General features: G+C 48.7%; 1 protein-coding gene across 4 annotated transcripts in view; it reads right to left on the reverse strand.

Annotated features, from left to right (window-relative positions):
• SLC43A2 (solute carrier family 43 member 2) overlaps positions 1-17,259 on the reverse strand; it is a 45,971-nt gene that overhangs the window by 23,206 nt on the left and 5,506 nt on the right. For all 4 annotated transcript variants that reach the window (XM_084862960.1, XM_084862962.1, XM_084862961.1 and 1 more), the window contains 3 exons: positions 6,243-6,444; positions 5,180-5,235; positions 4,055-4,131 (listed from right to left, as the gene is read on the reverse strand). In XM_084862960.1, coding sequence (XP_084719086.1) covers positions 4,055-4,131; positions 5,180-5,235; positions 6,243-6,444 — 335 coding nt within the window. The remainder of the gene's footprint in view (positions 1-4,054; positions 4,132-5,179; positions 5,236-6,242; positions 6,445-17,259) is intronic.

Below are 17,259 nucleotides of genomic sequence, written 5' to 3' on the forward strand. Positions count from 1 at the left end.
CTCTCCTCCTCCTTTCCACTCTTTCTAAAATCCAATGGGAAAAAATATCCTCAGGTGAGAATTAACAACAACAAAAAAGGCACTTCAGTGAAAGTGCTCAGGGAGTTGGCCTGTGTAACTAAAAGAAGGTGTGTGCGGGGGGGGAGGGGGGGGGTCCAGAGGGATGTGGGGTGAGAGGTGTGTCAGGCCTTCCTTCCCACAGAAGACAGTATTAAGCAGTTCCTTGGGGCCTCTCAACCAAAGGCTGTCACACTTCTGCAAAAGGCCAGACAGAAAACATTTTAGGTTTTACAAGCCATACAGTCTCTGTGCAACTACTTCGTTCTGCAGCCACTGCACAAAGGAAGTACGTGGGCGCGGCTGTGTACCCATAAAACTTCACAACACCCACTTCCCTGGAGTGGCCTCCATTTGGCCTGGGGCAGCAGATTGTTGGCCTGTGCTCCAGACCCAAGAATGGGGACCTTAGAGGACCAGCCACCAGCCTCCCTTAAATAGATTCCTGCTGTCCAAACATGGTAACCCTACCAGACCCGAGGCCCTGAACTTAACTGGTCCCCTTTACCCGGGCTCCTGAGCATGAAAGAGAAAAAAACCAGCATGATATAGAAAGATGTTAGTTACATCCAAACAAGTGGTTAGAATAAGATGGAACATGGAGACATGGTAGAAGATAGGTCTAGGCAAAGTACCGAAAATTAGGTACGGCGGTATAGCGGCGGATTCACAAATTACCGAAACATCGGTACAGCGGCCAGTTTTCCTGCCTGGTCACTATCTGGCCTGTGTGGCCTTTTACCTCCCAGGGGAAGTAAGCAATGGACCCTCCCCCAGAAAATGCACCTGCGGAGCACACACTCTGTCTGCACATCATCTCAAGGGTGAGCACAGCCCTCCTCAGCTTATTTGCCAGCCCACACACAAGCCTGAAAACCCTCAGGGAAGAGCCCTTGCTCACGAAGAAAGAGCTAATGGCTTTGCCTATGAAAGGTAATCCTGTAGAAAATGGACACATGCCACAAAGAAGCAATTCACAGAATACAAATTGCCACAACTAAGAGGTGAAAAGATGCTCTGTCTTACTAACAATTAAGAAAAAAATTTAAATCATGGAATATCATTTTTTTTTTTTTACCAAATCAGATTGGCTAGTGTTTGAAAGATTAATGGCAGGGCACTGGAAGGGATGTGGAGAAAAAGGCACTCTCGTACGCATGGGTAGGATGGCATCATGTACAGACAGTCTAAGCTTTTGGAAAGACCACGTGACAGTATCCGTTCACATTTCAAACACACTGATCCTGCGGCCCAGCAAGCCCACTTCCAGGAACTTATTTTACAGAAATACATGTACAGGAACGTTCACTTCAGCAGCATCATAAATCAGAGAAATTGGAAACAAACCCAAGCGTCCATTAGTAGGAAGATGGTTAAATAAATGATGGTATATCTGTATTATAGAATTACACGGAACTCTTTAATAATGAGGTAGATCTCGAGAGCTTAAGATAATAAGATAGATTTCCAAGCAGTGGCAGGAAAAGATGCAAAAAATACATTGTTAGCCGAAACCGGTTTGGCTCAGAGATAGAGCATCTATCTGACTGCGGACTAGAAGGTCACAGGTTTGATTCCGGTCAGGGGCATGTACATTGGTTGCGGGCACATCCCTGGTAAGGGGGTGTGCAAGAGGCAGCTGGTCAATGTTTCTCTCTCATCGACGTTTCTAGCTCTCTATCTCTCTCCCTTCCCACTCTATAAAAAAAAAATCAATAAAGTATATATTTTTTAAAATACGTTGTTAAGTGAAAGAGGCAAGTGGTGCCTGGCCAGTGTGGCTCAGTGGTTGAGCATCGACCTATGACTCAGGAGGTCACACTTCGATTCCCGGTCATGGCACATGCCTGAGTTGCAGGCTCAGTGTCCGGTGTGGGGGTGTGCAGGAGGCAGCTGATCACTGATTCTTTCTCATCACTGATGTTTCTATCTCTCTCTCTCTCTCATGTCTTCTCTGAAACCAATAAAAATACATTTTTTAAAGAAAGAAAAAGTATAGTTTTTTAAAAAAAGAATAACATTGGTATCTGCGATTCTTTTTAGATACTGAAGAGTTACATTCTAAATGATAAAGGTGGGCTTATAAAATTTTACAGCCTATAGTTTATACTTAGGAAATATTAACTTTTTAAAAGAAGAACATATTTGTTTTATAATTTAAAAAGAAAACAAATCCTTATGGGCTTACTAGCCTCCTAAGGTTTCTCAGACAACTACAAGTTCATTTTAAAGGCTTTTTTCAAGAGGATTTGTGGTATGGTGGTGTTTATCCATTTGTCTTATGCTTTATCGCAGTAAAGCATCTTTCCGCATTTCAGAGCATAAACTCCTCAAGTTCAAGGACCATCTCTTTCTCTTATCCCCAAATTCAACACTGCCATGACCCAGGCATATAGTGACTAAAACGACGGGTGCTGCCAGGCTTTTGATTTTCCTTCTGATGAAAGATAATGTTCATGCTGTCAACGAACAAACAGAACCAGGACTCCGGTTACACAGTTTACACAACTGAGTGGAATCTGGCAGTTCTAACAGATTTCCTACAGTTTCGACATTTATTGACCTCTGGGTATTTGAGTGGGGGGAGGGGACATTTTTCTTTTCTTTAATCTACCTGGTTAAAAAAATCAAAATAAAAAATGCACAGAAGGGTACGAACCACTCTCTCTCGTACCACCGGAGCAGGGCAACCAGAGTGCCCAGTCCTGTGTGCTCTGCCCCTCCCCGAGCACACCGCGCACATGGCCCCGTGCCATGGCCTTTCTCACCTAAAGATGCCGCTGAATGTTCCATCCCAAGACCCAGACCCAGACCGCTGTCCTTCCCACCAGGGTAAAGTTAACAAGGCCAAGTGTGGGAAGGGTGACCAGAGGGCACACTAGGCCTGTGCCTCTGGCTCGCAGCCCGCAGACAAGGGGTCACTGAGGTGCCAGCACCTATCCAAGCTTCCCCGCAGGAGGACCAGCAGTCCCCGGGCTCCCGCACAGTTAACCAAGCGTCCCCCAACTCCTGACTCCTTTGTGGAAAGAGAAATGAGAAACCAGAGTATCCTGCAAATAGCGGTGGTAGGTATTAAAAGCGTATATCTTACATCATAAAAACTTTTTCACGGGGAAACCGAGGCAGGCCAGGCTTTCCTGTTGGACAGAAACCTCTCTGAAGAGCCTACTCTTCTCATTTCCCTCCCAAAGGCCAGCTCTGAAAGGCACCCTGGCCGGACTGGATGAGCCTGCAGAGCTTCCCTCTCCCTCCCAGGAAAGACATGTTTGGCTTTCTCTCCTTCAGCCTGGGCCTTCCTGCAGTCTCTCGCGCCTTCTGTGGCGTCCTGGGGCTACCGATAAGGGGTGCTCAGCACCCTGAAAAAACGTCTCCTTCCCTAGAGGGGCTTTCTGTGTCCCGGCATTCCACACACCACGGAGAGTTGGTGGCCTGCGTGCTCCCCCGAGTTCTCATGCAGTTCTGGGCAAAGGCAATGGGCAGGGGTGGGGAGATTCCGAGCGAGGGCGGTTTGTTTTTAGGTTGCCCTGTCAGCCAGGACTGTCATGGAAAATAAGAGAAAGAAAGTGGGCGGTAGCTTTTTTCCTCCCTGCTCCCGTCTTCCCTGGACACATGGCTAGCAGGCTGGCTTCCTCAGCGCCTCAGCCAAGGCCAGCAGGCAGGGGATGGGCCCGCGCCGAGAGAGAGCCAGGCTCTGCTGTGCGGCAGGCCCCGCCTCCCACCGGGGAGGCCTCGCCGGCTGGCTCCGCTCTCCAGCAGCCCTCTCGCTCTCCAGCAGCCCTCTCGCTCTCCAGCAGCCCTCTCGCTCTCCAGCAGCCCTCTCGCTCTCCAGCAGCCCTCTCGCTCTCCAGCAGCCCTCTCGCTCTCCAGCAGCCCTCTCGTGCTGGGAGGTCCAGGCACAGGCAGGTGAATGGAAGACGAAGAAACTGAAGCCAACAAAAGCTGCCTCAAATTCACACGGCGGGGACGGAACTGAGGTCCTAAAGAAACGGCTACTTACTGTTAATGAGGTGAACGTCATGCACATCCCGCCAAAGCCGTTCAGAGACAGGGAGATGAAGATGAGCACAGAGAGAGCTGTCGGAACACAAAGGCACAGGATCAGGGCACCGCGGCTGAGCTTCAGGGAGGCCAGGGCTTGGGCTCTTACAAAAGGTGCCTCCCGGCCTCGCTGGTTTGGCTCAGTGGATAGAGCATCGGCCTGCGGACTGAAGGGTCCAGAGTTCAATTCCGGTCAAGGGCACAAGCCCGGGTTGTGGGCTCGATCCCCAGTGTGGGGCATGCAGGAGGCAGCCAATCAATGATATTTCTCTCTCTCTCTCTCTTTCCCTTCCTCTCTGAAATCAATAAAAATAAAATTTTAGAAAAGGTGCCCTTGCCCTAACCAGTTTGGCTGATAAAGTGTCGGCCTTCGGACTGAAAGGTCCTGGGTTCGATTCCGGTCAAGGGCATGTACCTTGGTTGTGGGCACATCCCCGGTAGGAGGTGTGCAGGAGGCAGCTGATCGAGATTCTCTCATTGATGTTTCTAAATCTCTATCCCTCTCTCTCCCTCTTTGTAAAAAAATCAATAAAAAAAAAAAAAAATTTTTTTTTTTTAAAAAGGTGCCTCCCCATCCTCTGTTCTCCATTAACCTGAGCAGCAAGTGAGAAGCAGCTTAACTGAAACCAAAACTACAGGTGCCCCCAAACCAATAGGTGGTGAAATTCAAGTCCTATTTTGGTGTTTGTTCTAAACGTCCTGGAAGCAAAAGCTTCACCTGAACAGAGTTGGGGAGCTGGTGGCTTCTGAGCTCTCCGGGTCACAGCTGACAACTGTGCACACACCTCTGCAGCTGGCCTAGTTCTTGGAACCTGCCTCTCAGGTTGGATCAATGAGGCCATCGCAGACTGGCCTGGCTCGGTGGGGAGATGGGAGTGTCGCACACCCTGGGACCTTCCCTAGGACCGCAGTCTGGGGTGGCTGTTCTTTTACCCAGCACCCATTTGAGATAAGCAGCCGGGTAAAGGCCTAACAAGCATCCCCTTTAACTTGAGCAGCGAGCACCAGGCCTGGCACAGCGTCCTAGAGCATTCGGCACTCTCCCTCCCCAGCCCGACAAAAGGTGGAGGAAAAGTGTCCTCACAGTTTGGGTTACTTGCTCCATATGCAATCAGCAAGCAGGAGACAGCAAAGCAGGCACTAAAAACAAGCAGAAATAATACATTATTTCTTCTTATTATTACTGTTAATACTGTTATTATTTGGGAGTATTTACTATGTATTAGATATTTCGGGAAATTTTATATACCATATTTTATTTAATTTAACAACTCTAAGAAGTATAACTGGCCCCATTTTACTGATGAGAGGGGGAAAAAAGAAGTTATTTCTCTAATGTCTCCAACTAGTAAGTGCCCAAGCAGGAATTCAAGCCTGGAAGCCACATCTGGCAAACACCACACTGCACTGCCCCTTCCCGTCCCGACCGGAGGGGGCCCAGGCTCTGAAGTGAGAGTGGGTTGTGCCAGGGGATGGACAGAACATGCTGGGCACAGGCAAGGTGAGTGGCAGGTCCTGAATGCCCCTCAGAAAGGGAATGAAACTGTTCCGCCCCCTGTGATCACAGGGCTCATTCACTGCAAGCCACGCCCTTCGAGATGGACATTCGAAGGGGACTGGCTAGGGGAGACCGTGGCCTGAGGGGGTGGGCTGACCCTGAGTCTGGCACCCTGGAACTTTACAGACCAGGGACACCCCCCAGAGGGTACCCTGATGATCCATGGTAGGGAAAATACTAGGACTTCTATTTTACAACTTTTAATCTCAGCCATCTTAATTTATATATTTGTATATGTGCCACAAAGCACATAAAAAGCTAAGAATGGCATATGTATATATCACTGATAACTCCATGTGCTTATATTAGAAGTAATTTTGCAAAACCTTTTTTTCTGACAGAGGAAGAAGGTCATAGAGTGTGGAAGCCAGTGTTCTTAATGACAAGAACTCCAGACCTTCCCAGGCAGGCCAGGGGCCTGGGCCTTTTGTATGCAATGCTGGCACCTGACAAGGATCAGAGTACCCACTGATTTGGTGGCAGAAGGGGTAGAAACCTGGGTGGGCATTTAGGGAGCTCCACAGTGTCGCTGACAGCAGGTACCAGGATCTTACCCTGGGGAACTCAGCCCAGGGCCCCACACACATACCTGCCTAGCAGCCTGAGCTTTCTGGGGCCGTACTTGTCCATGACGATGCCCAGGGGCAGGGTGATGGCACTGAGCAGGAAGGAGCCCACGGTGAAGGCTAAGTTTAGCATCTCATCTTGGGCCTTGCAGCTGAGCCAACCGTTCATCCAGCTCACCTCCTCCTCCTGCCCTGACTCAGCCGCTGTGCCGTTGGTGACGTTCTCTGTGTGTGTGGAGAGAGAGGAACCTGATCACAGGCTCACGGCAGGGATTCCCGAAGATCGGAGGGGCAGGTGCACACTCAAAGTCCCTCCACGGGGAAGGGCAGGGTGGTCTCTGGGCCTCCTGAGGCTTGGGCTACCGCCCAGCAGGCCTGGATGTCCATCTGGCCCAAGCCCCCTGGATGATAACGCAGAGGTTCTTAACTTTGGAGGGGACACAGATCCTTCGGCGGATCCATTGAAGAAAGCTATGCTCCCGTGACTCAGAAAATGCACAAAGTCTTCCCCACAATTTCAGGGGCTCCGTGTGTCCCTTGAAGCACCCATGAGCCCCAGGTTGAGATTCCCGTTCTGGAGTGACCTCAGGCCCCAGCCTTGGCAGCGGAGCCCCAGGTGGGCTAGAGCCTTCTCAGCAGCTACAGAGGGGCCACCCCTAGGCCACGCGGGAAGGGCAGGCTGCTGGTCCCACCGCAGCGCCGCGGCGTGTCCCCGTCAGTTCGGAGCAGGGGGCCCCTTTCCTGCTAAGACCAGTGGACTTCTCAGACATGCAGCCCCGATGCTACCGCCTCCCCTCACATGCTCATGCTATCGGCCACCACACACACTGCAGTGCAGAACACCTTGGGAAAGGATTTTTAAAAATAGTCCCAATGTATTTGCTTTCGCTTGTTGAGGCCTTTGACTTTCTAATTTTCCTCCCCAGAGTCACCGCATGTCCTGTCCCTGAGGCCACACCTGCACTGCAATCCTGGCCCTTCATGGCCGGCTCCCAAGTCCACCGGCAGCAAGACAGCAGGAATAGGAAGGAAAAGTGCTGCGGCAGCTGAAGGCAGGAGGGTGGGGGCAGGCCCGGAACAGAGCCGAGAAGGCTGCTCGTTAGGAGATGCTGACTAATCCTGCAGCAGGAGGAGCGGCCTCTGATTAGATTCGAGGTAACCCTGGGAGAGACAGGGAAACGCCTCTCTCCGGAGAACCGCGGGCCTCCAGATTGTGGCCTCCGGCGCCAGGGCTGTAAAGCTGAGGTCTGCAGAGGCCTGCCCAGGCCTCTCAGGGGTGCCCCAAGGTCACAGAAAAGGATGCACTTGGGGTGAATCATGCCACGTGCCAACCTCTAACCTGGGGGCCCGCGGATCGAGGGTGAGGGGCTGGGTTCCCACGTTGGTTTCTCTACTTCCTACTGGCATGACCTTGAAGAAATGACTTCAGCTTACTCTTTCCTAGTTTTTTTTTAAACTTGGAATGAGCGTCATCTAACAATCAGCACCTACCTCCTAGAGTTTTAGGGAAGACAGGAAAATCCAGGTAACATTCTAGAGCTCATACAAGCATAGAAAGTGCTCAGTAAGTAATAGCCAAAAGTTACTGTAATTACTGTTATTGGAGGCAAAGGACGGCGGTGTGTGTGTGTGTGGGTGTGTGTGTGCACGCGCGCACCGTAACTCACAGCACGTTTCATGACTGTGTGTGTGGTAGCGTGAATGTGTGTCTAGTCTCCCACTGGGCTGGGGGACCCGGAGGGCAGGGACTGCATTCTGGCCACCTGAGTCCCCAGCACCTTTCTCAGGTCCTTTACAGAGCAATTGTTTCCTGAATTAACGCAAACAATGGACTCCGATCACAGGGCCAAAGGGATCAAGAAGAAAAAAGCAAACAGGATAAGCAGATACAAACTGAAGATAGAGGGGATTTAAGGGGATTAAAGCTACAATGTTAACCTCCTGAAGCTACAGAAACAAAACCTAACCAGCCAGCCGAGCAGGTGTGGCTCAATGGTTGAGTGTTGACCCATGAACCAGGAGGTCATGGTTCGATTCCCAGTCAGGGCACATGCCCGGGTTGTGGGCTCGATCCCCAGTGGGAGCCGTGCAAGAGGCAGCTAATCTACGATTCTTTATCATCATTCATGTTTCTCTCTCCCTTCCTCTCTGAAATCAATTTAAAAAATATTTCAAAGAAAACAACCACCCCACTCAGCCCACTGCTGTCCAGAGGAGGCCCCACCACACTGGCAACCAGAACAGCCAGCCGGGGTCACCTGAGCCCACTGGCCCCTCTCAGCACCGTCACACACACGGACAGCCGGCGGCCGGAGCCGCTCGCCCACTGCGGGGCGGCTTCTGGGAAGGCAGAGTGCTTCACAGGTTGGCACTGGCTTCAGGTGTCAGCTCTGCCAGCAGCAACAGAAACTGGAGGTGAAATGGGACGACAGCCACTTCCAGGTTGGCGTGCAGATGTGAGCAAACAGGACAGATGTGGCAAGTGGATGGGGGGGGAGGGGCCGGGATTGCTGGCCCGTGAGACTGGCTGTGGCCACGCAGGGCCGAGAGCCCATTGCTGCACTCAGTGCTGCAGGGCCCGCTGCTGTGGGTGGGGAGCCCGGCCTGGACGGACACCAGCAAAAACGAGACAGCACTCTCTCTGAGGGAGGCACCGGGGTGCCCTATCCACAGGGCTCCCCTGGGAGGAACCGCAGGGGACCTTACATCCAGGACCGCACTCACCATCAGAGAGAAGAGAAAATCCCAAGGCACAATACCCAAGGCAGTCTCCCTATTTGCTATAATTGGAGATGGGTGCAAGCACCTGAATTGTTTGGAGATCTGGTCACCCCTGTAACCAGCCAGGGGGCTAATGAGGAGACAGGTCAGAGAAGAAGGAAGGGTCTCTGTCCCTCCATCTTTCACTCTAGAGCCACTACCTTCAGAAGCAGGGACCTTCCAGCCCTTCTCTTCTTAAACCAGTCCCTGCCAAAGGCCGCCTGGCCCTCAGCCCCCCCCCCCCCCCCCGCCTCCGGGCAGTGATGTCCAGAACAGATGAGCCAGGAGCAGGTGGAGGTGAGTGAGTGGCCCCTGGTCTGCCTATGGAGCAACATGAGCGTGCCCCGCACCCTAGAGGGACTAAACCAGCCTGTAGCCCAGAAGCTTCGTTGGCCCTACAACTTCCCACACGAATCAACACAGACGCAGCAGGTGCCCAAAAACACTCTCACACCCAGGCTGCTCCTCTTCCTTGGCTCCTCTCCCACCCGGACCATTGTGGGCCAGGAGAAACACAAATCAGATAAGCACCCAGGAAGTGTCAGGGCCCCGGGGTGCCCCTCTTCTCCCAGCCTACAGCTCGGCCCTCACCAGCCCAGCCTGCTCTGCGCCTCCCCTGCACCTGTTTAGTAAACAGATGACTGCAGTGGGAGGCCAGAGCGGGCTGGCCCAGCCCAGCTGGGGAAGGTGAACCGAGAACACAGAACTGGTGTGGCCAGAGTGTGCTGAGAACAGGCGTAGGACTGCTTAGGAGGACACCCAGGGGCAGGGGAGAGAGAACAACGGCTGTGCTGCTGGGCTTCACTTACAGAAGACCCACATACACTATCTTTACAGAGTAAGCAGGGGAGAAAAGAGGGTGCTGTGACCCCACTCGGGCTTCTCTGACATCTCTGGGTCAGAGAGGGAGCTCCCCCCAACCCAGGGAAATGAAGGGAGCGGGAGCCTCCAGAATAGCTGGCCAGATGATGCGTAAGGGAGCAAAGGGCCGGGGCTGGGCTGCAACAGCCCCTCTACATTCCTGAGCAGCCCTCCTCTGACTTGCTGCTAACAAAGTACCCCCTCCCTGGGGCAGGCCCCTGGGCCACCCTGCTGGTGGTCCCTGCCCCAGGACCTCCCGTCTTTCTCAAAGCCTTAGTCTATCTGGCAACAGGAAGCAGCACCTCCAGTGCAGCAGGGGGATGTAGGTGAGAGGTCAGCCTCAGACACAGAGCAAACAAGGGGCAGGACACAGACAGTCAGAGGGCCCTGCTGGGTAGGCCAGGGCCAACCCTTCGCTGTGGTCACAGAGCGCCCGTGTGTGCTGGCTGCTGTGTTCAATGCTATTCGCCCCTGTGTCACTGAGCACCCTCCCGCCCCACCCCACCCCACATCCCAGGGATTTCAGAACAGGTTCGGTGGCTTGCCCAAGGTCTCACCGCCAATACCCGGGGAAACTGGACTTAAATCCAGGCTCTCAGAGTCCAAAGCTCCTGCTTTTAATCTCCAGGCTGTGCTGATGCTACACGACCTGGGTTAGAGGCAGTTCTGAGGAAATGCTGAGAGCACAAGGCTGTCACTGTGTTGGGGCAATACCAGGTGGACCTGAATCACCTGACGAGAATGGGACTGTCCCCTAGGCCCTGCCACAAGGTCCTTGAAAGCCAACCCACGCTGGACAGGACCTGAACAGGACACCAAGAAACCAGAAGGGGTGAGCAGCGGATGTGGGGGAGAAAAATTAGGTCATGAAATGGGAAGGAGGAGGGCAGGGTTGGTGGGGAGGGTTCGGAGCACAGCTCCTCTCTGTAACACATCATAAGGCTGTGGTCACCAGCCTTTAGACTTTCTTATCCTTTGCTATTTTTTTTTAAAATGTTTTTATTGATTTAATAGAGGAAGGAAGAGGGAGAGATAGGAACAACAATGATAAGAGAGAGAATCATTGATTGGCTGCCTCCTGCATACTCCCCCCCAACTGGAGATTGAGCCCACAATCCAGACATGTGCCCCTGACCGGAATCGAACCTGGGACCTCCCAGTCCACAGGCCCATGCTCTGTGCACTGAGCCAAACCAACCAGGGCTCCATTGCTACTTTTTAAAAAAGCCCAAAATACATAGCAATAAATGTGAAAAGCTATCAATCACTGACTTTTGGGTATAGGAGACCATTTCATGCCTCAGAAGGGATTGGCGTGATAAAAAGCAAGGACCTACAATCAAGACTACTTTCCCAGCAAGGCCATCATTTAAAATTAAAGGAGAAATAAAGAAGATCCCAGACAAGAAAAAGCTAAAGAAGTTGCTAACAGGTATAGGACTGCTTAGGAAAATGTACCAAGAAATACTGTAAGAAATATCAGAGGGTCTTCTTTAAGAAGAAAAACAACAACAGAGGAACACAGTTAAAAGGCAATAAATACATACCTATCAATAATCACCTTTAATATAAATGCTTAAGTGCTCCAATCAAAAGACATAGACCAGCCTAGCTGGTATGGATCAGTGGACAGAGCATCGGCCTGTGGACCAAGTCCTGGGTTTGATTCTAGACAAGAGCACATACCTTGGTTGCAGGCTCCTGGTCAGGGTGCATTCAGGAGGCAACCAATCAATGTGTTTTTTTCCTCACATTGATATTTCTCTCTGACTTTCCCTCTCTCTTCCACTTCCTCTAAAAATCAATGGGAGCCGAAACCAGTTTGGCTCAGTGGATAGAGCATCGATCTGCGGACTGAGGGGTCCCAGGTTCGATTCCAGTCAAGGGCATGTACATTGGTTGTGGGCACATCCCCGGTGGGGGGTGTGCAGGAGGCGGCTGGTCGATGTCTCTCTCTCATCAACGTTTCTAGCTCTCTATCCCTCTCCCTTCCTCTCTGTGGAAAATCAATAAAATATATATTTTTTTAAATAAAAATAAAAATCAATGGGAAAATATTCTCAGGTAAGGATTAAAGTAATAATAATAATGAGAATAATAACAGGTATAGGGTAGCTGAATGGATAAGAAAACAAAACCCATATATATGCTGTCTATAAGACACACATAGACTAAAAGTAAAAAAAATGGAAAAAGGTATTTCATGCAAATGGATGTGAAAAGAAAAAGCTGGGACAGCAATACTTATATCTGACAAAATAAACTTTAAAACAAAGGCTAAGGCCGAAACCGGTTTGGCTCAGTGGATAGAGGGTCGGTCTGCGGACTCAAAGGTCCTGGGTTCGATTCCAGTCAAGGGCATGTACATTGGTTGCGGTCACATCCCCAGCAGGGGGTGTGCAGGAGGCAGCTGGTCGATGTTTCTCTCTCATCGACGTTTCTAGCTCTCTATCCCTCTCCCTTCCTCTCTGTGGAAAATCAATAAAATATATTTAAAAACACACACACACACACACACACACCAAAAAAACAACAACAACAAAAACACACACCAAAGGCTAAGGACCCTAAACAACGACAAAGGGAATAATCCAATAAGAAGATATAACCCTTATAAACATTTATTTATTTATTTTCTCTTATAAACATTTATGCACCCAACATAGGAGCACCTAAATATATAAAGCAAATCTTGATGGACATAAAGGGAGACAGATATACAGCCATAGTAGGGGATTTTTAAAGTCCTCAACCAAGGATATATTTGTTGATGAGAGAAAAAGAGAAAGAGAGAGAGAGAGAGAGAGAGAGAGAGAGAGAGAGAGAGAGAGATATCAATTGCCTCCTAAATGTGTCCTACAGGGGATTGGACCTGAATCTAGTTATGTGCCTTGACCAGGAATCAAACCCACAACCTTTTTAGTGTACAAACAATACAAACAATGTCCCAACCAACTGAGCCACCCAGCTGGGGCATAGTAGGGGATTTTAACACCCCATTGACATCAATGGATAGATCTTTCCAGATAGAAAATCAACAAGGAAACAGCAGCCTTAAATGATATACTAGATCAGACGGATTTAATTGGTATCTTCAAAGCATTTCATCCCAAAGCAGCAGAATATACATTCGTTTCAAGTGCACATGGAACATTTTCTAGGATAGACCACAGGTTAGGGCAGAAAAAAAGTCTCAATAAATTTAAGAAGATTGAAATCATATTAAGCATCTTCTCTGACCATAATGGTATGAAACTAGAAATCAATCATAAGAAAAAAAACTGAAAATAACACAAGACATGGAAGCTAAATAAACATGTTACTAGACAATGAATGAGTTAACTATGAGATCAAGGAAGAAAAAATTACCTTGAAACAAATAAAAATGAGAACACAACAATTTAAAATTTATGACACAGCAAAAGCAGTCCTAAGAGGGAAATTCATAGCATAACTGGCCTCCCTCAAGAAACAAGAAAAATCTCAAATAAACAATCTACCTTTACACTTAAAGGAAGCGGGGGGGGGGGGGGGGGGAGCCCAAAGGGAATAGAAGAAAGAAAATTATGAGACACTGAAGAACTGAAGATACAAATATGTGGAAGCATATACTGTGTACATGGATAAGAAGAATTAACATCATTAAAATGTCCATGCTACCCAAAGCAACCTATAGATTCAATGCAATTCATATCAAGATACCAATGGTGTATTTCACAGAACTAGAACAAATATTCACATGGAATCACAAAAGACCCCAAATAGCCATAGCAATCTTGAGAAAGAACAAAGTTGGAGGAATTATGATACCTGATACCTGATATCAAATCACATTACAAGGCCATAGTAATTAAAACAGCATGGCGCTGGCATAAAAACAGGCATATTGATCAATGGAACAGAATAGAAAGCCCAGGCCTTTATGGTCAATTAATATTTGACAAAGGAGGCAAGAACATACAATGGGGTAAAGATAGTCTATTCAATAAATGGTGCTGAGAAAATTGAACAGATATGTGCAAAAATCAAAATAGACCACCTTCTTACACCATACACAAGAATATACTCAAAATGTATCCAAGGCCTGCCCGTTGGTATGATTCAGTGGACTGAGCTTTGCCCCATGCACCAAGAGGTCACTGGTTCAATTCCTGGTCAGGACACGTACCCTGGTTTCAGATTCAACCGACAGTAGCAAGCATGCAGGAGGCAGCTGATCGATGTTTTTCTCTCTCTCTCTCTCAATCAATAAAAACATCTTTTCAGAAAATGGATTAAAGACTTAAATGTAAGACTTGAAACCATAAAAATCCTAGAAGAAAACAGGCAGTAAAATCTCAGACATTTCTAGTAGCGATATTTTTCCTAGGGCAAGGGAAATAAACAAATGGGACTATATCAAACTAAAAAGTTTTTGCACTGCAAAGAAACCATCAACGAAATTAAAAGACAACCCACTGAATTGGAGAACATATTCACCACTGATACATCTGATAAGGGGTTAATATCCAAAATTTATAAAGACTTATAAAACTTAGCCGGGACCGGTTTGGCTCAGTGGATAGAGCCTCGGCCTGCGGACTGAAAGGTCCCAGGTTCGATTCCGGTCAAAGGCATGTACCTTGGTTGCGGGCACATCCCCGTTAGGGGGTGTGCAAGAGGCAGCTGATCGATGATTCTCTCTCATCGATGTTTCTAACTCTCTATCCCTCTCTCTTTCTCTCTGTGAAAAATCAATAAAATATATTTTTTAAAAAAACAAAAAAACTTACCCTGCTGGGGTGGCTCAGTGGGTTGAGTATCATCCCATGCACCAAAAGACATAGGTTTGATTGGCAGTCAGGGTGCATGTCCAGATTGCAGGCTCAATCCCTGGTCTGGGTGTGTGTGGGAGGCAGCCAAGTGATGTTTCTCTCTCACATTTATGCTACTCTCTCTCCCCCTCTCCCTTTCTCTTTCTAAAATCAATAAAATAAAATAAAAAAAGAACTTATACAACTCAACACCAAAACACACAACCCAATTAATAAATGGGCAAAGGACCTGAATAGACACTTCTCCAAAGAGGACATACAGATGGCCAAGAGACATATAAAAAGATGCTCAACATCATTAATTACCAGAGATGTGAATTAAAACCACATTAAGATATCACCTCACAACTTTCAGCACTGTTGACAAGGATGTGGAGAAAAGGGAACCCTCATGCACTGTTGGTGGGAATACAGACTGGTGCAGCCACTGTGAAAAGCAGTATGGGGTTACCTAAAAAAATAAAAAATGGAACTGCCTGCCCTAGCTGGTTTGGCTCAATGGATAGAGTGTCGGCCTGCAGACTGAAGGGTCATGGGTTTGAGTCTGATCAAAGACGTGTGTGTCAGTTGCAGGCTTAATCCCTGGTCCTGGTCAGGGGGCATGCAGGAGGCAACCAATGGATATTTCTCTCTTCTGCGTATCTCCTCCTCCCTTCCACTCTCTCTAAAAATCAATGGAAAAATATTTTTGGATGAGGATTAATAACAACAACAAAATGGAATTGCCTTATGACTCAGTGATTACACTTCTGAGAATATATCTGGAAACACTCAAAACAATAATTCAAAAGAATATAAGCACCCTTAAATTCATTGCAGTGTTAATTTTTTAAAATATATTTTTATTGATTTCAGAGAGGGAGAAAGAGAGATGGAAACATCAATAATGAAAGAGAATCACTGATTGGCTGCCTCCTGCATACCCTACACTGGGGATTGAACCCACAACCCAGGCACGTGCCTTTAACCAGAATCAAACCCGAGACCCTTCAGTCCACAGGCTGACTCTCTATCCACTGAGCAAACTGACCTGGGCTGCAGTAGTATTAACAATAGCCAAGATTTGCAAGCAGCTCAAGTGGATAAAAAAGGCGGCGGTACATTTATACAATGAAGTTATTCAGCCATAAAAAAAGAGAAAGAAATCGGGGGGTTGGTGGGGGTAGCACTAGGGAGATAAGGACACATGTAATAACTTAATCAATAAAGAGGGGGAAAAAGAAAGAAGGAAGGAAATTTTACCCTTTGCAACAGCATGGATGGACCTGGAGAGTATTATGCTGAGAGAAATAAGCCAGTCAGAGAAAGACAAGTGCCATATGATTTCACTTATTTGTGGAATCTAATGAACAAAACAAACAAACAAACAAAACAGATTCAGAGAACGGACTGACACTGTCAGAGAGAAAGGGGTTGGAGGCTGGTGAAAAAGATGAAGGGATTAAGAAGGAAAAAAAAAACCTCACATACACAGACATCAGCATGGTGATTACCAGAGGGAAAGGGGGTGGGGGAGGTAGAAGAGGGTGAAGGGGGTAAATGGTGATGAAAGGAGATTGGACTTGGGTGGTGAACACAATGCAATATACAGATGATGTGTTATAGAACTGTACATCTGAAACCTATATAATTTTATTAACCAATGTCACCCCAATACATTCAATTTTGTATGTATTCAAAAAAAGGGGGGTCTGGAAGCCACAGAAGATGTCTCCTGTCCACATCTGCAGCCTCAGCCCAGCCTGGTGGGGACCAGGCCTGGTGATGGCAGCCCCTCTGCCCTCTCAGAACCCCGAGGGCGAGCTTCCTGCTGGGTCTCAGCGAAGGGTGTGGCTCTCCCCGCACACCACAGGTAGAGTGCCTGCAGAGACCTGGCTCTGCCTTGGTGTCCGTGGCTGGGCTGCACTGTGACCTCAGGCAGAGGCCAAGTCTCTCACCTTCACAGCCCCACCCCGCCCCACCCCGCCCCACCCAGCAGGTGGCAAGTCCTCAACACTCCATGAGTCTAAGAGGTAAGACGGATCCTCCTCCTCTGCTTCCCTCACTACTTCTTGCCTTGAGAGTAAGACCAGCCTCCTAGCAGCTTCCTTGACCCCCAGTCTCAGTCCTTCCTCTCCTCTTCTCCAGCATGCAGACTCCCTTCTCTCCTGGCTCAACCCTCCTCAGCCTCCTCACTTCTTTTATACATATATATATATATATTTGATTTTCTACAGAGAGGAAGAGAGAGGGATAGAGAGCTAGAAACATCAATGAGAAAGAAACATTGACCAGCTGCCTCCTGCACACTCCCCACCGGGGATGTGCCCACAACCAAGGTACATGCCCTTGACCGGAATCGAACCCAGGACCCCCCAGTCCACAGACCAAACCAGTTTCAGCAGCCTCCACACTTCTGCCTAAACATCAAAGAGGCTCTTCTACCCAAGCTGACTCAGACCTCCACTGTCACTCTTTGTCTGAGCACCCTGCTGTCTGCTGGAGAACGGACCCCCCCTTGGAACTATATAGTGTGTGCGTGGTGACTTGTTTGATGCTTGCAGGTTGCAGATACCCTGAGGGCCAGGACTGCTCTGCACTCCAGGGCAGCACCTTAACAATGTTA

Source organism: Pipistrellus hanaki (genome assembly GCF_964339955.1).
Source record: "Pipistrellus hanaki genome assembly, chromosome: 16".
Classification (NCBI taxonomy): Eukaryota; Metazoa; Chordata; class Mammalia; order Chiroptera; family Vespertilionidae; genus Pipistrellus; species Pipistrellus hanaki.